The 25,545-nt window shown below is 36.6% G+C and overlaps 1 protein-coding gene across 4 annotated transcripts in view; it reads right to left on the bottom strand.

Moving 5' to 3' along the window:
• Positions 1-293: 293 nt before the first annotated feature.
• Positions 294-25,545, bottom strand: part of SAP30BP (SAP30 binding protein) — a 53,690-nt gene continuing 28,438 nt past the window's right edge. For all 4 annotated transcript variants that reach the window (XM_032211659.1, XM_032211660.1, XM_032211661.1 and 1 more), the window contains 8 exons: positions 19,337-19,379; positions 7,116-7,204; positions 5,849-5,940; positions 4,800-4,860; positions 4,020-4,071; positions 3,678-3,736; positions 2,276-2,357; positions 294-1,101 (listed from right to left, as the gene is read on the bottom strand). In XM_032211659.1, coding sequence (XP_032067550.1) covers positions 920-1,101; positions 2,276-2,357; positions 3,678-3,736; positions 4,020-4,071; positions 4,800-4,860; positions 5,849-5,940; positions 7,116-7,204; positions 19,337-19,379 — 660 coding nt within the window. In that variant the 3' untranslated portion in view covers positions 294-919. The remainder of the gene's footprint in view (positions 1,102-2,275; positions 2,358-3,677; positions 3,737-4,019; positions 4,072-4,799; positions 4,861-5,848; positions 5,941-7,115; positions 7,205-19,336; positions 19,380-25,545) is intronic.

Raw genomic sequence — 25,545 nt, 5'->3', positions numbered from 1 at the left:
ATTACATAGTTTGAAAATATAGGGAACATAGGTAATGATTCAGAGGATTTACTTCTGAAACTGCCCAATTGCCCCCGAAATGGCATGGTTTGCGAGGAGAGTCAGCATTGTCCAGAGAGAGAACAGAATGTTCTGGAAGTCACTGGAAAATTCTGTTCTAAATCAGTAAGTTATATACATCTGTATTTGAAACCTTTGTTACTATCACACATACACAAAAGACATCTAAAATGTTTATGTAGAACTCTAACAAAAATGCCACCATAGAGAGATTCTATTTGATTTCTTGTTCACATAAACCTTCCTATCAGTTGCGTTCGGATCTGCACAAAGATCCCCCAAAGACAGGAAGGGCTACTAATATGAAGTCTCAATTTTCAAAATGTTCCAGTTCCTGATTTATGACATTTAATCTAATGGATTGCATTGGAATAACTCATCTTAGTCCATATGATGACCTCCATGAAACTGAATTGTCACATACTCTTATTCTTCTTAAACTTTTGACGGGAGTATCGAATCTTGCCTATAATTCTTGGAGGCAAACAGAAAAAAAAAAGTTACTAAATGGTCCAACTCAGTACAGTTTTTCTTCTAAAAGCTTCTTAAAGAGCTTCACACTGCATGAAGATCCTAAGGCAGTGACAATTGTAATACAGTTTTCAATGAAGCATAACATTGACACGGCGACACTGCATTGCACACAGTACTTTAGGAAGCAGTCATAGCAAAGCTTAGGAGTTTTTTCCCACAGAAAAATTCCATTATACATAGGACGGTCCACTTGTCTTTTTCCAAACAGTCTTTCATTTCCACATCAGGAAAAAAATGTCCCTCTGTATTTCAAAGACAGTGATTTTGGTGTCAAATTTGAAAAAAAAAAGCTTCAGTCACTCAATCAGTTTCTTTACTGTGCCTGTCACTGTTTTGCCTTTTTCACTATGGTGCCAACAGCTGAAATTACTGTTGTTTTGGAGCCACTTGCACTGGTGGTTACAGTTACAACAGCCGGTAATGTTGCAGTGGTTGTGAGAATGGTGGGCTGAGCTATTGTTGTCACAGGAATGGCAGAATCCCATTTGCTTTTCCTCTTCTGTGCATCTGTGTATTGAAAGAAAGCATGAATTTCAACAGTCTTGGTTAGACAAAATTCTCCTTATCACAAATTTACTTTCCCTCCAAAGTAAAATGCTTTCAAAGACACCCCATTCCACTTCAAAATGCTGTTGGGGGAATCATTAATCTCAAATGAGTTGTCCAATGCGACAACATTATCGTCACATTTGAGACTAACAAATGATTGCTATAAACTTTCATGGGTACTCTATCAATGGAAACCTTATTTATTTCTTTAGATTTATAAGAGTGCCCAACTCAAAGCTGACTTTTAAAACATCAAAAACTCATAAAGAAAGTAAGAGGGGGAGATATGCATCAGAACCCAAAGCAACAATACATATCAAATGGGCACCATTATCATATCCCGCAGCCTGGGGCCAATGGCCAGTTTTTGAAAAATGTATAAAGACTGTAGGGCAGCCCAATCCCTGGGGTTACAGGAGGCAAACACTATAACAGAAAAGATGCGCCTTGTGGATGACAGTGTTTAATAGCTAGGATACAAAGCACATTCAACTGTGTCAGATCTTATGAGGAAAGCAAAAATAACAGGACAGAAGCAATCTCTTAAATGGCCAGACCTGAGTGATCATGAGAAGGGACTTCAAGTCCAGGAAAGGGTACAACTTGCAGCATCTCAGATGAATCTGAAGGCCATAAACCTGTAGAAGTCCACAGTTCTCATGTGATAATTTAACAGAGGCTGTGAAGTCCAGGAAGACTCTTACACTGAATGCTAGTCTTGAACAGGACTATGTACCGTATTTTTTGGAGTATAAGACGCACCAAGGTTTTGAAGAGGCAAATTAAAAAAAAAGTTTTTGCACTCTGCAAACCTCCCAAAAATAGCCCGTTTTTTGCGAAACGGGTCCGGTTTTTTTTAAAAAAGGCCACAAATAGCCCTTCGGAGGCTTGTAGAGTGTTCCTAAAATGCACCCAGATTTTCAGATTTTCCCTCTTTTTTGAGGGAAAAAGGTGCGTCTTATATTCCGAAAAGTATGGTAACTTAAATAGCCTCCAGACACTAAGCATAACAGCATCACTTGGTTGACCAGAGATCAAGATGCACAATGTTGAAAGAGTGATGGACAAATGAAGAAGCAGGGCTTCATCAAATAAAGAAGAACAAAAAATCAAATCTAGACTTCTTACTTACCTCCACCCGCAGTGCTAGCTGTTGTGGTGGTTGTAGAAGGAGCATTTGTTGTCCCTTTTTTAGTGCCTGTAACAAATTCAATCTAGAAAAAAAAGGAAGGGCCATTATACTGTGCTTCTGATTTTATCCAAAGGAATTAAGAACACTCCCCCCCCCAAAAAAAATATATTAAGAAGACATCTTTGTTCCTGTTCTCAATCCAGGCAGGATCACAGAGATTCAATGCATGAGTACTCAGCTATTTATCAGGAAATAATAATGATTTTTCTTCATGAATAGCAGACAAGAGGGGGTCTCCTCCATTTTCTTATTCAATCTTATTTAAATACTACTTCTCTCAATTAGAATAAAAGGGATTTAAAAGAATTAATTAATTAGAACTTCATACTATTTGACAATTGAAACATAAGGAAATTAGAATTTCTAGAAAGTATGTCTCTTCAAGCATAACTTAACAATTTGCATCAACAAGGGCAAAATAGTGGCTGGGAAAATCCCAACAATCTCATCATACTTCGACAAGTCCAAGATCATTGCAGGAAGGAGGCAAATCACAGAATTATGCAATTACAATACAATGTAAGGAACAATTTGAATGGCTGTGAAAAGAACCAAGATCCAAACATGCTACTGAGAAACCCTCATGTATATCTTGTTAACTACTTGGATAATATACACTAAATTCAGGCCTCTACTAGCTAAATATACTGGGTTCTACAGGAGAATGATAAGGTTGATTTTGAGGTGAACAATTCCTTAGCACAAGGAATTGTTTTATAAAGCTATAGATACAAATATACAGATAATCCTCAACTTGTAACCACAATTGAGTCCAATATTTCTGTCTTTAAGCAAGACATTTATTAATGAGTTTTGTCCCATTTTATGACCATTCTTGCCACAGTTATTAACATGGTTTCAAGTGAATCTGGTTTCCCCATTGACTTTGCTGTTAGAAGGCCACAAAGTGATCATAGGGCCTCGGCACACTGCAACCGTTAAAAATATGAGTCAGTTGCCAAGCATCTGAATTTTGATCACATGAGCTGGGGAATGCTGCAATAGTTGTAAGTGTGAAAAACAGTCATAAGTCACTTTTTAGTGCCATTGCAACTTCAAACAGTCACCAAACGAACTGCTGTAAGTCGAGAACTACCTGTACACACACTCAAATATAAATAAAGTTGGAAAGTGCCAGGTTATTGGGAATAGAAACATGACTATATATCTCCATACTTACTTCTCATCCTTATCTATTCATTTGGAATACTTGAAATATCTGTCATCTTTGGTCAAGAAAAGAATGTCTAATTTGTTTAATTTAATTAACTGCAGATTTATCAAAGTGCAGCCTGGGGAATGCAACATTTTAATTTTTTATATTCCAAAATGTAATAGATACCTTTGTTCGCTCTTTCTTGGCTTTTTCTAGCTTGTCCATTTCAATTTTCTGTGCTTTTGCTGAAAAGAGAGCCACATAACAGTAAATACATCCAACAGATTTAAATATGTTAGTCAAAAGAAGTGGTATCTCAATATTTTCAGCATCAAACCTTATCTATCAAAAACATTTGTTTGTTTCTTCTAATTTACCTAAAGGGGAAATAAAAGCCATAACTAATGCTTTGAGCTCTTTGAAAAACAGAGAGCATACAAAGAAGATGCATTATTTTAACCACACGTTTTCTCCATTTTACTAGAATTTAGAAATGTAGAGAAAGCATGGAAGAAAAATCTTCAATACCTAGTGCCTCATAATATGAATCTTCAGCCCACCCATGAGGATCAAACATGTCCTAAAAGAAAACAGAAAAAAATCCCAGTTACATATGTAGATTTTAAATTATGCAATACGTAAAGAAATAAAAAACCCTGACTTCACGATAAAAACTGGACTCAGACTGTCATAAAAGATTGTGTTGTTTTTTTAATCTTGTCACACACACACACACACACACACACACACACAGTGTCACAACCCCTGGTATGCCCCAGTTATGGGAGGAAGCTAACTGCTTCCATTATCTGTCTATTGGCTCGTCACAAGAGTCCATCATGACAGAAACCCAATATTTTTACTGTTGCCTTTGTTACATTTGTTGTATTTGTACTATATATATATAGTAATTCAAGGCAGTGAATATATAAAATTGTGCTGTGAGAGTGGGAATTATAATGGACCACAAATTCTGAGAAGCAATGGTTCTAAAGCTTCAGCTTGATTTATTTATTTATTTATCCTAGCTACAAGAAGAGTAATTCTTAATAATGGCAGAATGGTGAAGATAGTGCCTATTTGTATATTTACAATATATCAGACACAAATACAATCCTTTTCCTCAGTTACTGTAAGTGCTCCAGTTTTGTAATTCTCTTTTTTTCCCCTCATGCCACAGAATAGGAAGCTGCTCCTAGTCAGAAAAGAATATAATGCTCCAAACTATGTGGGAAAGAATTTATTTTTTATAACCAACAAAATATCTACAAAAAGTTGTGATTGACCCAGTCTTTTAAATCTACTTACCTTTGGATAATTAGTACCAAGTTCATCAATTGCACAAAACTGGATCAGCTTCTCATAGATGCTGAAACGAAGCATTGCAACGTATTATTTCCATTATTTTATGTCCCATTTGAAGTCACTGAATAGTTTCTGGCTGGCTTGGAGTAAACCAGTGTGCATTAAGACATATTTATGCTCAAAATTGATATTGCATTATATTAGTCATATTATTTTCAGGAAGCTTGAACAACACACTAAAAAGAACGTCTAATTTATTTCTCAGGGGTCCGTGAAAGAAGGAAAGATGAAATCAAGGCTGAAACTTTCCATGACTATACAATGCTATCTACTATTGCCCTTCCACTTCTACAGATGATATGTTCCAAATCTCTTGCCTACAAAACGCATAGGCAACCATTTAACTGAACTTGGGGGAATGATTTAAGAATAAGCCCTCAATCATTTGTAGGGAATGGTATTTCAGAAGACAGAATGTTTACATGGCTTGCTTAATCTCCCTATAGAGCAAGCATGTCCAACCTTTTGGCCTGGCTTGGCTGCACTGTACTGAGTAAAGATGAATGTACAAATAACAAGTTTCTTTTTTCTAAAATACTTTTTATTATGATCTTGTGGGGCTGCATTACCATCTGTCCAGGGCCACATGCGGTTCTTGTGGGTGGTACCTGCCTGCTATAAAGGAAATTTGGGGGAAGGGAGCATGGGAGAACCCAAGTATCAACCAGTTTGCATATTTTCATCAAGTTTAAAGCTTGACCAAGCTTATTCTACATAGAAAACCAATTGTAGTCATCTTTAGCCAGTTCCAGAAACAAAAACTGTTCTCCCTTCAGTCCAATCCCAACTCATGAAGAGTCCACAGATATTCTCTAAGTAGTAGTACAGTATATACTTCTGGACTCTGAGTCTTCATTGTTGCATATAAATGTGAGAGTTGGAGCTTATTATGTCAATATTATGATCCCAGTGAAGGCCTTGTATGAACATTTGGCATTCACTTAAGTTTTGATCTTGGTGGCCTACAAATGTGCTCCCAGACTACTACTTACCTGGGATTTCGAAACTCTTTTTTCCTTTGAATTATCAAATTCATGTCCATACCTTCCTTCATTTTCCTTTCATATAGCTTCTGTATTTTGTCCTAAAGGAAAAATATAGGAATATAATCAAAGGAATGACAACGGTCAGGTATATAGTATTGAAAAAGAAGGTAAATTGACACTTTCCCCCAAAAAAACCAGAGATGAAAGAATTTAGTACATTTCAGATGTTTTGAATGACAGGTATTCTCAGAAGACAAGGTCAATAGTTCTCAAGAACTAAAGTTCTTAGCATCTTCTCATTATTGGCTATGTTAGCTAGCGCAATTTTAGGTTTGTGTTCCAAAGTGTCTGAAGAACCACAGATTCCACAACCCCGTTTTAATTACAGTGCAACAGTATAATATTCATAATGTATTGTGTGTGAACTAGACTGCTCTTCTACAGATAATTGCTGAACTTAAAAAATTTAAACAGAGTAGCTATAATTATAATTATGCATGGTCACACATTAAGAGGAATTTTGGTTGATAAACTAAGAACATGATGCTTAAGCTGTAAAAAACATTATATCTAGAGTGCAGCATGTCTGAAAGTGCAAACACTTCCTTAATATATGTAAAAGGTCTCTTAAGAGTCCAGTATGCAACTGCTTATCTTGGAAGGAAAAAAACCAGATACCTTGATACACAGATACATTCTTCCTTCTTCAAAGAGTGTTCTTAAGAATCCCATACCAATAGACTGTTGCTTTAAATATTGTTAATGATTTCAGCCACTTTGTATTAAAAAAAATCAGGATGAATATGTGAGTGTCAAGTGACAACAGCATCTGGTTAGTGGTTAGAGTGCTGTACTGCAGCCACTTCAGCTGACTGTTATCTGCAGTTCAGCGGTTCAAATCTCACCGGCTCAGGGTTGACTCAGCCTTCCATCCTTCCGAGGTGGGTAAAATGAGGACCCAGACTGTGGGGGCAATATGCTGACTCTGTAAACTGCTTAGAGAGGGCTGAAAGCCCTATGAAGCGGTATATAAGTCTAACTGCTATTGCTATTGCTATCTTTTGGCTTAATAGCCTCTGACAGACAGGAACTCTTTACAATTACAAATGAATATGAAAGAAAATGTTCATGGTTAGACCTTTGTTCAAGGCTCCTGAAACAGGTTTTTTTTTTTTGTGTGTGTGTGCAGAATCTCAGATTAGGGTGGTGATTAAATACAGGAGATCTTAGTGATTAGAAAAATGGGGGGGGGGGGAATCAAGGAAAATCTTACTTGTAAGTGGTTGGAACATCTGCCTTGTGGTTCTGGGGGGATTTTGATCTCATCAGGTAACATGTTCCTCACCCGCTCAGAGAAGGAAGCTAGAAAGAAAAGAGGTGATCAGAATTAGAAGTTACAGCAAATTAAGTTTATTTGTAAAAGTTGCATTGTGAAATTAACAATAGATAATCGAAACAAGTAAGCGGTTCCTAAAATCTGGAAAGTAAGTTAATTGACAAATAAGCACGCATACAATACATTTCTCTTTGCATATAACTATAATTTTCAAAATCTCCATTTCCTATTGGACACTTTGGCTAAAGTTGGTAGAAGCTGCAGTTCATACTAACAGAATATTGTAGGGATCGGGACTAGTGGGGTTGTCATATAGCCAAAATTTGCATTTCATTACCTATAATTTTGTAAGTTGCCTTTAATATGACAGAAGGTCAATTCAGAAGCTTTTCCATATAGGCAACCTGTTTGTATATTTTCCCTAAGTCATTTGTTAATCAAGGGTGTGATTGAAAGCCTCAAGATGCTACAAGATGTTTGTTGACGTTCCTCATTTAAGACACATTGCAAAAGGCATAATCTGATAAATATTCAGCAGGGTCGTGTATAGATTGACAACAGAAAAAATGGCTGCTTTTCTAAGTGTATTATTCCAAGGCAATGTTGTGTACTGCACTCCAGTTCTCCCCTTGGCATGAGGCTCTGCCTGTAGTTTGAAAAGTTCATTTGTGAACAAATGTTTTCACTGAATTTTCAATTGTTACTATAAAGAACATGATAGGGTGGGACAATTCATGGAAAAGAACAAAACTCTTTTCATTCGTTTTTACCATTCTAATAGTACTAATCACTGAGCTTCCTGGTACATTGCATCTTTATTACCTTTATCTGCTGTCTATGGGAAAAAATCCTAAGTAAAGGTAAAACCACAATTCTGTATGTAGCTTACTAATAGTGACTCTCAGCCAGGCCTCCATTGTGATATATAGGCAATATATTTATCTGAGTTTCTGTTCTACTGACAAGCTTTGGAAATTTGTTGAAGATGCTATAATTGGAACAATTCCTCAATTATATTTTCTTTTAGGATGGTATGCAGGGTTGAATTCTCCAGCAGTCACAAGTGACAAAGAAATGTTCTTTGACATTTCCAGAGAATGTGTTTTTATGAGAAAAAGAAATCTTGCCAACATCTCCAGAGAAACGCGAGCTGATTCCAGAACCTCCTGACAACAAAAGCTACAGACTTACAGCTACTGTTGTGAGAGTCAGGGCAATTGTTTTTAATTAAGAACTGCACTTCAATAGGGGCCAGTGAGGCAAAAAGCAAAACACAAATGATGTTTATTGATCTTGGAGATTAGACAAAAGTTCAACACCTGGGATAAGATGAGGGTTTTAAAACATTTCATAAGGGCAAAATCCTGAATGTATTCCTTAGCCTAAACTGAAATCCTTAGCCTACACGGAACCTAAGTATATATTTACTGTGTGCCACCTGTAAACAAAAGCTGTAGATGTATATAAAACTTCTCCTTACTACCGTTTTACATTTAAAAAAATGAAGAAGACATGTTCAGAGAAATCACACAGAAATAGTGTGCTGCTTGGAGAGTGACTTAACAATCAAATAGCAAATACTAAACAGCAGGTAATAATTCTTGAGTATGGTGTATTCTATGCTCATTTTCTAATGGGTGCCTCAAGTCACTCTAGGTGGCCCAATGGGTGAATCGGTGCCGAGTTTTTCTGAATCAATTTAGCACACTAGGTAACATAGTAATCCTTTAAGAGAAAGACAATCAAAGAGAGAAAAGGGTTATAATATATATCTTAAAAAGCAATTAGTAGGTAGACAAAGCATCTGTATGGGTATTTAAATCTACTGGATGCTTACGCCTAAGATTATTACAGTATAGAGAAAGAAGAAAACAAAGGGTAATTGCATCTGGTATTTTCACTCCAGTATCTTTCCTTTGAAAAGGAGCACAATGCCAGGATGCAATGGTAGACATTTATATATTCTTCATTATGCGATTTTGGCAAAGATGAAATTTTACTTTTGTTGGAAGCCCAATCAGTGACACTGGCTGCAACTCCTGCCAGGGTGTGTACCCTTGCTGCTTTCCAGTCTAAAGAATACTGTGTTGGGAATCCAGGATGTTGACTCTAGACATGACTCACCCTATGAGTCCAACCAGCACATTTGCAAAATAAATAATTATCCATACCTTGCAGCTATGGTTTTGACAAAAGGTTTGACTAACGCAATGCAAGCTACTTTAATAAGCTGGGACTTGACTGGAGTTAAAAATGTATCACTAAATATTCCATCATCAGCAGTATAGGAAATCTGCTTATACTGCAAAGATTAGCTTTATTGGCAGAACACTACCTAACTTTAGTGAATCTTTTCTAGGGGTTAAAACGCCAGGCTAGAAGCTGGGAGACCATGAGGTTTAGCCGCATCTAAGCCCAAACTAGCTGGGTAACTTTGGCCAGTCATTCTCTCTCAGCCCTAGGGAAGCAGGCCATGGTAAACCTTGCTAAGACCTTGCTAAGAAAACTACTGAATTTTTCGGAGTATAAGATGCACCAAGATTTTGAAGAGGTAAATTTTTTTAAAAAGTTTTTACACTTTGCAGGCCTTCCAGACCCTCTGCATGCCTCATTTTTTTGGGACAAATGAGGCAAGCAGAGAGTTTGAGAGGCCTGCAAAGTGCTCTTGGGGGCTGGCCCCTCAAAAAAACAAGCAAAAAACAGCCCATTTTTTGCTCATTTTTGCCCTTCCCAGCCCCCAGGAGCACTTTGCAAGCTTCCCAAACCCTCTGCATGTCCATTTTTGCTAAGGGGACAGAGATTTGGGACGCCAAAAATTCCGTATTCAGTATATAAAACACACCCAAATTTTCACCCTCTTTTGGGGGGGGGGGGGAAAGTGTGTCTTATACTCCAAAGAATATGGTACATTTTGCTGTAGTTCCAAGACCTTGCTAAGAAAACTACAGGAACTTGCCAAGGCAGTCGCCAGGAGTCAAGACTGATTCAAAGACACAAAACCTTCCCTGCCCTTAAAGAAACTCTACAGCTGTATCATCTTGCATTTCTCCAAACCAAAAGTCATCATTATCTTATTGGTACAGGTAGTCCTCAACTTACAACCACCATTAAGCCCAAAATTTCTGTTTCTGAGAGAGGCAGTTTGTTAAGTCTTGACCCATTTTATGACTTTTTTTTTAATTAAAATTTTTTAATTTTTAATTTAAAACAAATACAACATCTTTCTTTACATGCTATAGAAAGTGTATCAGTTGGTTACAAATAGACTTTTGTGCATCTCTTCCACAGTCAACAAACATAATTCATGTTAACTCGAGCATTTTAACTCAAATATTCATACATATCACCTTCATCATATAACTATTTTCATTTGACTATAATTATTATTTAAATAATAATAATAATAATAATAATAATAATAATAATAATTATTATTATTATTTCAACTCCGCCATTGCCGGTCCCAAGCCCGGATGAGAAAGGAGGAAGGTTGGGATCAGGTTGGCATCTGGTCCCGTAAACCCCCCCCCCCCGCCAACCCATACAATATGGTGAAAAAAACAAATAAGAATTCCATACCGCATCGGTCGTCGCGCGGGTTAACAAGGGCCGCGGCGGATGTTGGGGTCCCTGGACATCCGTCGACAAGTGGGCTACAAGTGGACCAGCCAACAAAACGACAAAAATATAGTGCAGATGAAAACCGTGCCATAATGGCCTGTTACTACAACTCAGAGCCAGAAAAAAGAGGCTATTTAAAGCGAATGTATGAATTATGGAAACAACAATATCCAGATTCAAATGTTAGTGAACAACGACTAGCAGATCAAAGGCGATTTATTATACGGAATAAAGTGTTTAGTGAAGTTGAACATGAGGAAATTCAGGCAAATTGCAAAACCCAAAAAACAATATCACAAGCGGAAATAACTGATATTCAAGACACAACTAAAGACATTATAGTAGAACTCCCAGAAGAAGCTCTCAGGGAGGAAATAACATCACCATCACTAGAACCAGTTATCACTGAACCAGCTGATGAACTAACTCAAAAACAAAAAGAATTGAAGGATAAGATGATGGAGCATTTTCTGCTTAATGAGGAAAGGCAACGTTTACCATCACTAAAAACTGTGCCTAAGAAAATTTTGGCCCCTATCATGAAAATGGTTAATGCAGTGTTTTCAACAATTGAACCGGGATCCATCTTGGAAACAAACCAGTTAATGTACAGTGCAGCTGTAATAGTCACTAATGAACTAGGCATTAAAATTAAAGTACCTAGTCACACAACAGAAAAAGCATCAAAGCCAAAGTGGAAAATCCGTTTAGAACAAAAAATCAAAAAATTAAGGGCAGATGCTAGTAACTTAAAGAACATGCATGAGCAACGGCTTAAAAACAACAAAATCATAGATCGGCTAATCAGAAGATATAGATTGGATACAAGAAACATCAATGAAGCTGTAGAGATTGTAAAACAGCAGATAATAGCAACAGCTAGAAAAATTGAAAGATATGAGGCACGAATCATCCAATATAAACAAAATCAGCAATTTCGATCAGACCAACGGCGTTTTTATCAAAGTCTTAATGTGAATGGTGACACCAAAAGTGAAAAACCAGAAAAACAGGCCACAGTTGAATTCTGGAAAGAATTGTGGGAAAATGCAAAGGACTACAACAAGGAAGCAAAGTGGATACATGACTTTGAGAAAAGCATTGGCAACAAACAAATGCAAGTATTAGAAATAACAACTGAGATGGTCAAAAATCGAGTTAAAAAGGTAAAGAATTGGACATCACCTGGAAAGGACCAATTACATGGTTTCTGGCTCAAATATCTGACCAGTTTACATGCAATATTGGCCAGGCAACTGAATGAAAGTTTACAAAAGGGCCAAATTGATGAATGGTTGACAACTGGAAAAACATACTTGATTCAGAAAGATGCAACTAAAGGAACAATACCTGAAAACTACAGACCAAAAACATGCTTGCCAACAACCTTCAAATTACTCACAGGCATTATTGCAGATAACATGATGGATTATTTGGAAACAAACAACATCTTGCCAGTAGAGCAAAAAGGCAACAAAAGAAGGAGCAGGGGCCCAAAAGATCAGCTTCTAATTGATAAAATGATATTAGAAAATTGTAAGAACAGAAAAACGAACTTGAATATGGTCTGGATTGATTACAAAAAGGCATTTGACTCACTGCCACATAGTTGGATCATAAAATGCTTAGAAACAACTGGCATCAGCAAAAATATTACATCCTTTACTGAAAAGGCAATGAAACAATGGAGAACTGAGTTGGCAGTAGGGAATGAGATCTACGGAATGGTTAATATCAAGCGAGGAATTTTCCAGGGTGATTCACTTTCACCTCTTCTCTTCATCATCGCAATGATCCCACTATCAGTAATCTTAAAAAAAATGAAATTAGGCTACCAAACAGCCAAAGAAGCTGAAAAAATTTCACATTTACTATATATGGATGATTTGAAACTCTATGGAAAGTCAGAAATAGAAATCCAATCATTGACAAACACAGTCCGAGTATTCAGCACTGATATTTCAATGCAGTTTGGCATGGAAAAATACGCCACTGTATCCATAAAAAGGGGCAAAATCACTGCATGTGAGGGAATTGAAATGCCCAATGGCCAATTAATTAAATGCAAAGAAAATGAAGCCTACAAATACTTAGGCATTCTGCAGTTGGATAACATTAAGCATGGAGAAGTAAAAACGATTGTCAGGCGAGAGTACACCAACAGAGTTAGGAAAATTTTAAAATCTAAATTGAATGGTGGAAATACAATCAAGGCCATAAATACCTGGGCAATACCAGTTATAAGATACACAGCTGGTATAGTTAACTGGACACAAGCTGATTTGGACATTTTGGACCGAAAAACCAGGAAACTAATGACAATGCATTACAGTTTACATCCACATGGTGATACTGATAGACTATACCTGCCCCGAAAATCAGGTGGCAGAGGATTATTACAAGTGAAGCAAATAGTTGAAGAAGAAAAACATGCACTGGCTGATTATTTAAAAGAAAGTCAAGAACATCTATTAATCGAAGTAAAGAACAAAAATCTACTGAAGGCCCAACAGACGAAACAAGAATACAGAAAAGATGTGATAAAATCAAGAATGGAGAGTTGGCAGAACAAAGCACTACATGGCCAATTTCTGGAAAAAATAAAAGATAAAGTGGACAGTGAACAAACTTGGTTATGGTTAACAACAGGTACATTAAAGAAAGAAACAGAGTCACTAATCCTGGCTGCGCAAGAACAAGCTATCCGCACAAATGCCATTAAGGCAAAAATCGAAAAATCCTCTGATGATGCCAAATGCAGACTTTGCAAAGAAGCTGATGAAACTGTTGATCACATACTCAGCTGCTGTAAAAAAATCACGCAGACTGATTATAAATTGCGGCACAATTCAGTAGCACAAATGATCCATTGGAATTTGTGCAAAAATTATAATATTAAAACAGCAACAAACTGGTGGGAACATCAGCCTGAAAAAGTCACCGAAAATCAGATGGTCAAGATCTTGTGGAATTTCCATATACAAACCGAAAAAATACTGGCGCATAATACACCAGACATCACACTGGTTGAGAAAAATAAGGTCACAATCATAGACATCGCAATACCAGGTGATAGCAGGGTCGCCGAGAAAGAACATGAAAAAATCGCAAGATACCAGGACTTAAAAATCGAAATTCAACGACTATGGCACAAACCAGCAGTGATAATTCCAGTGGTAATTGGCACACTGGGTGCTATTCCAAAAGCACTGGAATTACATTTAAAACAGTTAAAAATTGACAAAATCACCATCAGTCAAATGCAAAAAGCCGCACTGCTTGGATCTGCACGCATATTACGAAAATACGTTACGACGTCCTAGGCCCCTGGGTAGGGCCTGACTAGTAACCAATGCCAAATCCGGCGAAACAACTGGCCGCTGTGATACAATTGAATAATAATAATAATAATAATAATAATAATAATAATAATAATAATAATTTTTGTTTCTTAAACAATACATGCCCACACCAGTGGGAAAAAAGAAAAAATCAAGAGAAACCAAAAAAAAAAAAAAAAAAGAAAAAGAAAAAAGGAACACAGGTATATATTATAAAAAAAAGTATATCAGCTGGTTACAACATGTTTTAGTGCATCTCTTCCATTAATTCATATTAATTCAAATATCTTAACTCAAATGTTTACCATATTGACATCATTATACCTCCACTTTTAGTTGACTACAGTTATTTAAATATCCTTCATCCTTAAATATGCCAAAGGTTTAATCCATAACCACATGCTGACATTTCATTTACTTGTTTGTAAATCCTCTATTAACATCAAATCCTCATATCCTGTTTTAGCTGAACATCCATAATATTTAATATCAAAAATTCCATCTTCCATGCAGTATAGTTTATTATCATTCTCCCTTCTTTATGTAATTATATCGTATATCATAACATTTTCCCCATATTAGTTAACATTTAACTGTATATATTTTATTCTATTTTTTAATAGTGATAATTATTGTGATTAATAACCTTTGTATATGGTCCAAAAATATTTCCAACCTTCCTTTCTCATATCCAATTATTATTTATCATATCAACTCCACATTATATACATTACTATCAATATCAATTATTATTCAGCTATGTCTATTACAAATAAGAGTAATTAGATTTAGCTAATTTTAAATCGTATTCTTCCATCTATCAGCCTATGTCTCTCCAATAACAAAGCTTCCTTAGTCCTATTGCCATTCGCAGAACAGGTTTACCAAATGTTTTTATAAGCAAGTCCAAACAGGAATATCTTCGCACCTTTTTGCTCAGGATACCTCTGATGTAATAATAACGTTCTCCTCGGCTTGTTACACTTTTCAGTTTGTCTTTAATTCTCAAGGGTGGTATCGAAAATTCTGCAAATGATGTTTCATAAAGTATAGATTCTTTAATGCTTCTCATTCCTCCTGCACTCTGTCTTTTGAAATAAATCTTCTGTATGGCTTCCCCGCTTTCAAGCGTTGCATCTCTTTCTCCCTCCGAAGTAAACCAGACGCCCGGTGTGTCAGCAAGTTGAAAAACTTCATTTCTGACATTCTTCATTTGTATTTCAGGAACATTCAAACATTCAACGTTCTCACTTTTTTCTTCATATTTTAATGTTAAATAGTCCAGCTTTTTTTCAAATCTTTCATATGAGTCAAACAACTTTTGAAATGCAGAGAAAATCATTTGAAACGAACCTTTCGGAGCATGTATAGACGCCATGTTGTGACGCAGCTAGAAGCTTTAAGATATTTGCAAGTAAGAACACGCTGGGAGCTGTGCGATCTTATCTGATCTTAGACCAACACAGCCAAGCAATAAAAGTGTCAGATTGTGAAAAGCCAAGTTGTAGTAAATTGGTTTACAGCCCACTTAAGAAGAGTCAGAGGGAATGTTGGAGTAATCTTTCCTTTATCCACGTAAGTATCATTAAAAGCATTTAAGAAATAGGGTAACCACCGGCCATAAATCTATAAAAAAAACAATTCGCCGCTAGATTTTTCTGTTCTTTGGCTTCAATTAGCTTAAATTTTAATGCGGACCGTATCTCTTTGAGTAATAAAATCAGCTTACCAGTTGAAACCACTTCCACCATTCTTAGGGGCAACCTGCAGTTTCGGTTAGCTTACAGCTAATCCAGAAGGAGCTGGCAAAAGGGGTTGAATTCCAAGCCCCCCAGAGACTTGCGAACGTCTCTGAGGTCACTGGATCTCCCCTAACCTTTCACTGTCTCTCCGGGACAGCTAGGATCAGAAACGACCCGTCCAATTTCCTTCGGAATAGGGGAATTTCAGGAATAGCCTGAAACTCCGTCTTCTCACTGCTAAGCCCCGCCTTCTTCTCCCCACAGATGTTACGTGAATCACTGTACTTGTTAGCAACATGGTTGTAAAGTGAGTCTGGCTTCCCCCATTGGCTCTGCTTGCCAGGTGGTTGCAAAAGGGGATCACATGACTCTGAGACACATTGCAATACGAACCAGTTGCTAAGCTTTCAAATTTTGATCATGTGACCATGGAGATGCTGCAATGGTTGTAAGACCAGTGAAAACTGGTCTTGAGTCACTTTTTTTTAGTGCTGTTGTAACTACGAATATGGTTGTACGTTGAGCACTTCCTGTACTTCTGCCACCCATTAGTAGGGTGCAGTTTCTTGTCAAATCGACTACAAAACTGTGCCTCATAGGGAAATTATATTATGCCTTTACAATATTTTCTGAAAACTGAGTGTTTAATTAGTTTTCAAGCTTTTCCTCTATGGATGGATGAAAACGATGAATAAGGTTTACCGCAACCATTTGAAATCGACTGTTTCCTTGGAGAAAGCCTTTCTGTGTAGCAACCCACTAGTTATTTATTCCAATCAAAGGACTGTGAGCAGCTTACAATTACAGCAGTAACAAAACATCAATAATACAATTACACATCCAAGTAAGCAATCTTAAGACAATTAAAACCATTCAATAAAAATCATAGAAATGATCAATAGATATGCAATAATGGACATAGCAACATTGAGAATAGTTCCGTTTTTAATTATTTCCTAAAGCAAAATAAGGTTGATTATTTTTGCATGTCATCCCTATAGTAGAGTACCAGAAATTCTGCAACATGAGTTGCAGAAAAGACACCATTATCCAGGTCTAAAATGTGATCGTATTGCCTGCATTTGCAAAAGCACAGAAGAACAGGGTGTGTTTTCACTTCTGTATCAAAACTTCCCAACTATTTTATGAATGGTTAAATATGCTAGATATGGGCAATCTAGGTGCAGCCAATCATAAAACGATTCCTAAAAAGTTATTGTAAATCATTACGGCAATATATTGTAAAAATATACATCTCACTTTACAGAAGGCATACAATGAGACTGAAACTTGCCTTTTGCTCCATGGAGTGGGAGCTGCCCATGTTCAAGGGAAAGCAAGCCAATTAGCCTTCTGCAAATTAACTTCAGATAAATGATTTCAAAGTTATTTCTCAAGATCTCCATAAGTCAAACCACACATTCATTGCCCAAATCAAGTGCCTATTCAACTAATACTCTATTTACTATTTTTCTCCTCTGGCAACTTGCTAAAACTTTAATTTTTCTCTTCATTCCAGGACCATCAATTATTTTCAAGTGTCTGTGTTCATGTTATGAAAACTGATTCATTCATGCTCTGCTATGCCTCACTCCTATCTATTTCTGCCTTCCCCTCCCCTCAATTTATATAGCAGTTCTGAAATCCCTTTTTCTTTTTCATATTTTCACCGAGTCACTGATCATGCTATAATCTAATGTGTTGGGCTCTAATCTCCCATCATTGCCATTCGTCAATGAGTCTGGTGTTTGGGAGATGGCATTTAACGTGTGGCACCAGTGCCAGCAGTTCAGTTAATATATGTATATTAAAGTATAGGTGTATATCTGTGCATGGTTGGAAGAATAATTAAATTAATTTAATTTAAAGGGGAGGAGAATAGTGTTCATTAAGTGGGGTTGGACTGGACTTGTAAAATATAGACTGAAGACTCTGGGTTAGCCACAGACTTTGCTGGATAGCTTTGGGATGCCACTCTTCCCGCAGAGCAATCTACTTTACGGGATTGCTTTGTAAGGTATAAAATGAGTAGAAATCATCATGTAAGCTGCCTCGAGCAGTATGGGTATCTGCATAAAAAAAAAAAAACCGCAAAACCTGACTATAGTAAAAGCCAGAGATAAAACAAAAGCCCAAACATTTAATTTTTGAAGGAAACATGCTCAAGCTTGTAAAAGAAAAAATCCGAGAGTATTGTGCATATCTCTCATGTTGAAATGGTCTTCTGCTTTAACTATATTGCAAAATTATGCTTATACCTAACTTTTTAATAGGTAATATTAATGAAGGAATGTGCTAAAAAAAAAACAGGGGACACTCAGTCTTTTGCAAAATGAAATGGTCTCTCCACTTATGCCTTGCTGAAGTACTGCATCTAACTATTCATATACACAAAAATCTTGCAGGAACAATAGGGAGCAATAAATTTAAACTGGCATTCTCCACAATCCAAAACTTTTAATCTTATGCAAAGCAGAGCAGGTTTTCTTACTTTCTGGTAGCAGCAAAACAAACATATCAGGAGCATCAATGTGCAAATCAAGCATACATTTTGCAACAGAAATACAGTTAACTAACTTATTCGTAGATTCAGGGATATACAATGAAATCAACGTATTTTAATACCAATTCTTGATAATGTTCCTTTCCCACTCTTTATATCTTCTTAGTAATACTCGGAGAATTATTATAAGTGCTAATAAAATCTCAGGGTGGTACCTATTACTCTTCCTAAATTATAGATAACTTGTTAAGGTCTTTGATTCCTTCATCAGGAAGAAGGATAAATTCATTTATAGAAATAAAATATTAATCTGTGGGAGTAGGAAGCCACTGAAGAGGTTTGGATTCCTTTTTTTTTCCTCAAGCAACTTTTCCCAGCAATCTCCTCAGTGTCACTTAAGGATATAAAATGGGTTCACATAATGATTAAACAGAAAATAAACAAAGTGGGTGGAATAGTAGTTCTTCTGTAGTTCATCTATAGCCTTTGAGCAAAAAAAGAGTATGCTATAGTAGATGGGCAGGATAACAGTTGCCCTCTGTAGCCATTTGAGGGGAAAGAAGGAATATTTGGGACAAATGGGAAAGATCAAGCATGAAAAAGAAACAATTGTATAGAAAAATGAGAACAATGGCTGCCAGAGGTGTAATTCTTATACAAAGGAGGAAAAGTAGTTGGCTGTGAAGAGTTATGAATAAGTACATGCGTACTTGAGCAAACTCAAACAAAGAAGAAACGTTGAGTAGGCAGAAAAAAAGGTCCCAGAGAAGAAAAAGGAGTCTATTACTGTACATGGCCATCTTGCAAAAGTTAGGCCCAGACTGTGGAGCCTTTCTTCTTTCATCTCCATCCATTGGCCTTGGATTTTATAGTGAGAAGGGAATTATATGAACATTTAAAATAGCATCAATCATTCAAGGTGACGTAAAATAATATTTTAATAGTACTTACCAACTAACTCCTGGGGATCTCTCTTTTCCAGTTCTGAAAAGTCCTAAATACAAGCAAAGAAGAAAAAACAACAAAAGATTAGCAAAAAGCCTGTATGGTATTCAGGCTTTGTAAATGCCTGAATGTAGCGTCTTTATTACCCAAGTCTATGCAATAAATGGCTACTCAGAAACTCACAATACAGATGCTTAGCATGTGCAACCGACAGCCTACATTTAGAACAAAAAAAGTTAAACGTCAAGTGAATTGTAGAAAAATCAGAATCAACTATTCCCAATGTATCATCTCATGAAATTTTACAATTGATGCGTAACTGTTATTCCAGTCATGTCTTTGAACTTGAATGCAATTTACCTTGCTGTTAGAAGGGCAGCAACAAATTAGGTTGTTTGAATGAAACAATAACAGGGGGGGGGACTTCAAAAAGCTTGAAAAATATATTTCCAAATTGGGAGACTGAGGTAGTCAAATTGCAGGGTAAGATGCTGCACAACGCAGTAAAGCAACCTAACTTTACGTATATGCTCACACGGTGTGTGATGATGGAATTTAACAGGAAAGTGATTTGGGATTATGGTGGATAGCTCAGTGAGTTCAATAACCCAAGGCCTGGTTGCTGTAAAAATAGGAAAGTTCCATCATGAGAATCTGTAGGAGTGAAGTATAAAAGCTAGCAGGCGTGAAGAAATATTGTTTTACTTTTCTGTTCATAAATGGATAAAATTCTAAAAAAGAAGAGCTTTTGAAGGAAGATTATGATAATGGGTTTTTTTAGGGTTAAGGAAAGGCCAAATAAAACAGATATGACTGTCTGGATATCAGTTATGTTGTCAGGCCTGGAAGCCATATTTTGCATTGGGCCTTCAGGCCTGTCACATTCAATGGTATGGAAAAATGGGAGGGGAGATTATTTGAAGTATGGGAGATATATACTCATAACATTCCTTTCTCAAAGAGTCAAGAACATTTTGCCCTGCACCTGGAGGGGTATGACTGGGAGGTAACTCCAGTAGGGATGGTTCCTATTTGGGCCATGTGATGGCCATGTGGGTGCTGGGCAGGGGCTTGGACTTTCATTTGGGTATAGAGAACCTGGAAGCTTTCAGATTCAGGTTTTCCCAGATATGCCAATATGACATCTCTAATAAAATGGAAATTTGAGGAACTTCCGAGCCTCGGAGTCTTCTTTCATTGGGGGTGTTACTTGGAATCCTGATATATGCATGATTATAGAGAAATGAATAAAGAAACGTTTCTCCCTCATTCATAATGTCACCATCCATGAGATATCAAGTACTGATCAATGCAGCAGCTGAACACAGATAAATGTAAAAGAAATGATTTCTGACAATCAAAACAATGAATTTACTTCAGTTGGCAGTAACAATATATATATTCTCATTATAATATGGAAAACATGAGATAGATTACGGTTTTGTGTTCATGTCGAGCTTGTGTTACCATAGGTGCGTTAACTGATTAAAAGCTACTGGATTAGTGCTCATGAATGAGATTAATAACTTGTTAATAACGTGCAGAGAACCCAATTTCAACCCAATGTTGAAATCATTATTGAGAAAAAATTGTTCACACATTTTTGTAGGCAAGACCATACGAATATGAACTTGAATGTATTGAAGAGACACAGGACTTCCGGCCCTACAACTGATTAGATTCAGCTGATAGCTTGACAGCACTGTAACTGTTATAGCTCAGCTTTATGTTTACAAATGGAAGAATTTACTCAGAATGCTCCTGAATTATGAAGTGCAAAGTATGAAAAAGTATGGCTGCTAGGAGGAAGGGTGCAAGGACATGAAGAAGACAGGCAAGAAAAGCACAAATTCTTATTAAATGAGACAATGGGAGCAGTAGCAAATCTTTTATAATTCGCCAAGACTTTAATATCCAGGGTTAGTCTAGCACGGCACTAATACTATTCATTCAAATAGGAAACACTGTCCACGTTGTTGCCTAGAAATATGACTGCCACAAATATACTATTTCTATTACAGGTGGGCATAGCAGGGGATTTTGTTTTAGAAGGCCAACGTTCAGTAGGGTACTTTGGAAATTGGCTCTGCCAAACCCATGATGTCAACATAACCTTTTCTAAAGAGCCTCTAAGGGATTGAGACCTTTTCTCAAACACTAAAGACAGTTAGCTTTTTTTCCTAAAAGTTGCATGGTTAGAAAATGTTTAGGTCATAAATAGGAAGAATTCCCTCTCGCCCTCCCTCTCTTTAGTTCTTTCTCAGCAATCGTCTGATGCAGCAAACACTGTCTGCTTTATTCTCCATACAACTTTGTACAATTAATGATACACAGTCGAACTCTGTACTAAAGTCAACGTTAAATGTCAGACTATATATTAAAGCTGTCCCTTTATGGAGATTCTAGTTGCATAGGCAATTTTCAAAATAAAGGCAGAGGTAATAATAAAGGCTAGAAAATGTGAAATCTGGGAAATTTTTACAATTTGATGTTTAAAATATATAAACCAGCAGGCCAAAAAAACCTAAAATTGTCAAAATCAAAGTTATGGTCAATGTTAACTTTGAAAACAAGTAATGGCAACATCATTTTAAAAGGAGCATTTCCTTTTCACGCTCATAGAGATATGGATGCCTCTTAGAAGATGCCTGTAATTATCTAAGCATGAATTTTGGATCCTGAGCATTTTCAAAAAAAAGGGGGGGGGGGAAGAGTGCGCAATCTTGTCAGCTAGAGACTGACTACCCATCTCCATATTTTAAAACAAGATCTAACATAACCAAGTATGTTTGGATTCACTGTTTGCACTTATAATTGAAGACTGCCTGGACAAGTCCCTGCAGTTTTTTGGCAAGGCTTTTTAGAAGTGGTTTGCCACTGCCTCCTTCCCGGAACTGAGAAAAAATGACTAGCCCAAGGTTACTCAACTGGCTTTGTGCCCAAGACGGGAGTAGAACTCGTGATCTGCAAGTTTCTAGCCTAATGCCTTAACAACTACACAAAACTGGCTGTCACAATAATAAACTGTTCCTGTTCTATTCAAAGGGAAAGAACAATTAAAATGCAGTTATCATTATCCTCTATTGTTCTCATCATGGCTAAGTATACATTGCTGTGTACAAAGCCTAGTAAAAAATAATAATTAAAAAGCCGGATGACTGTTCTGGGAATCTCACAAACAAGGCAGGAAAATAATGACCATTTTTTCCTCCTGTATGTTTGTCGTTTGCTGGAATCCAGAAGGACATATGATGAACATACCATAGGTTTTAGTCTATTCTCAAATACAGCAATATAGATAGAAATTTTAACTATTGAGTCAATCAATGAGTATGTATTTTCACCAGGAATTACACAGAAGAGAATGCCTCAACATAAACGTAGCAAGTGGAATTTGCATCATTTGGCAAAAAGTTTAACATCACTCTCTAACTTTCTTGGGCACTATCTTATCTGTGTGGAAATCCCTCCTAGCTCCCATTTCCTTATATTAGAATGAGTAACAAGATATATTGTTCTCCCTCAGGCAAGTTGCGTTGTCTGATGTTGTAAACTTACTAAGCAGCAGCTTCTCTATTTTTTTATGATGCTGCCACAACAAGGCAACTGCTATCGCAATAAGGGCTATTTTGTTCTAACTGAACTCTTCTGGCTTGAATCTGGTACCGCCAAGCTCTGCTACATGAAGTTTTTGCCTTGTGTTTCTTACTCGCTACAAGTACAGTTCTAGTTGGAGATCTCATGCCAATTTAATCAAAAGCAGACCTTTGAACTGCTTCAGTTTTAGTCCTACTTTTAATTTGAAAATATTTTAATAGTCATGATTTTGGAAGATCACGACTGTAGTCTTTTGAAAAGACTAAATGAAAGATTTCATTCACTGAGCTAATTTGAACAATAAATAAGGACAAACCTAAGATCTACTTGGTCACAATGCCTTTCTCTTTCCAGTACAAGTGTTAGACTTTGGTCAATGTACAAAACTATAGAAATAAACCAGCTTCAAACCATAATTTATGAAGTTAATTAATATAAACAACTCACCTTAATAAGTTATGGTATTAAAATTAACATTTTGAAATTTGGAAGTTCCTCCTGCCTGCAGTTAATTTAAAAAAGAAATTTCTACTCTACAAGATCCAATCTGAGTCGGTCACCGGGACCAGAGGTTTAGCCTTTTGAGCTTTCAGATTCGTGGAGGAGCCGATCCACAGGGAATCCTTCCCCACCATCCAATGAGAGCTGAAGAAGCTTCTTGGATGAGAAGCGAAATGTCTTCAAGAAAAAACAGAAAGTCCAGTTGCCTCTTAAAAAAGCACCTTTTGGACAACTATGACCTAGATGATGGAGAATTTCCATAGCCATCTTCAGGAAACTTCTTTGTACTGGAATGCATGCTTTGGGCTATTCTATGCATCCTATTTATGTAGTGCAATCCTATAGGATGATTGGTATGGTGATGGCCGGTGAGATTCTTAATCATCCGGGTCATGCTAATCCCAAAGGTGCTTTTTCAAAAGGCAACTGGACTTTCTTCATTTTTTTCTCTCCTTGAAAACATTTTGCTTCTCATCCAGGAAGCTTCTTCAGTTCTGCTCTATTCTACTCTCTTTCTCAATGCTCTGTATGTAGTACAGAAATCCAGTAATAGGGAAAGCAAAGCTTACACCTGTGGCACTCCATTATGTACAAACATTATGCATGGCAATGCATTTTTAAGAATCTATTTAAAAACACAATACTATACACTAATTACTAATGTTTGGATTGATTCCTGTAACTTTTCATATTTTAAAGGGAAAATATACTGGATTCGTTTGGTTAAATTTGACCAATAGAAAATTACTAGAAACAGATACAATTCCCCCTCCAATTGGACCAGTAACCTCTTTTAATTAAAACATAACAGCAGCCAAAAAAAAACCAGACTAAAACTGAGAAGTAAAACTAATTGTAGCTTTTGGAGATTTGAGACATATCAAATCTATTAGTCATATAAAAAATACAAGATTCTCCTAAATAAAATCAACCTTCTAGAACTCATCTTGCCCAGAGGATATGAATTTTACTGAAAGTGAATACCAGAAATTTCAAGACTGTACTAGTCCACAGCCTGCTATTATAAGATTAAAATCACTATCAAGTATACTTTTGATAAAGCCAGCATACACAGCTTTCAGTTCCATTTCAGAGGTTTAAACATTCATCACATAGATATCAATGACGAAGAGTCACGATAACCAATCAAAAGTAGATTCACCAAAGTTACCATTGGCAAACTGGGCTCTTCTAATGTGTTCTAGGAGTAACACTTTCAATGTGGATTTTATAGTTTCCAATCAACAGGGCCCACTTGGATTCCCCTCCCCCTCTCTCTTGAGGCAAAATCAAAAGTTGATTTGAAATCAACAGAGACTGAAAAAAGGGAGTTTCTAGCTCAGAGGAATATTTTCTGGCTGAAAGGTGAAGGACCAGATAGTACGGAACACTAATCATATATTCTACACATATGCAGAATTTGGAAATTGTTACAGCAAGTGCTTTTGTGATAGTTTTTATAGATGCTAGATGGGGAAAAAAATCTTTTCAGTATAGCCATTATGTACTTTCACATCTTTCTGATAAAAAGATATTTGGCCCTCTTTATATGATAGTGACGTTTTTCTGGTTCAATTCTATAAACCCAGTGATTCATCGTTAGTAATATGATTGAGAGTTTATGCTGCAATAAAAAACCTGGCTGTTCTTCTGCAGCCTGGTGAGTAATATGATAGCTTTTAAATGTTTTAGCTTTCCTTTATCAGTTATTAGATAAGTGTATTTTACGGATACTAGTTTTTAATATCCTAAATTCAGTTGTGGTACCATCTATGTAAGGTGGAAGGGAAGAAATAAAGGGAAGAAACAATACAAATGAATAATTTCTGACAATTAGGCTGCTATAAATTTGTCTCTAGTCTAGGTAACAATTTTGATGAAAGACCGTTGTCTTACCTGAACGGTCGTTCTCGGGGCACTGCAAGGAGAGTCCAAGCATGGATTAACACAGCCTATCTGCCCTTGGACTGAGTGATGTTTTTCTATTGACCACGCCTCCCTTTGCTTCTGCATGCTCAGTTTAAAAACGAAGGAAGACAGTCCTGAAATCAGTTACAGTCAATACAGTCACAACAATCAAGAAAAAACACCCCGGGCAGGATTGGACTCTTCTCGCA

This window comes from Thamnophis elegans, chromosome 2 (genome assembly GCF_009769535.1).
Source record: "Thamnophis elegans isolate rThaEle1 chromosome 2, rThaEle1.pri, whole genome shotgun sequence".
NCBI lineage: Eukaryota > Metazoa > Chordata > Lepidosauria > Squamata > Colubridae > Thamnophis > Thamnophis elegans.
This window is presented reverse-complemented; position numbering and strand designations above follow the sequence as displayed.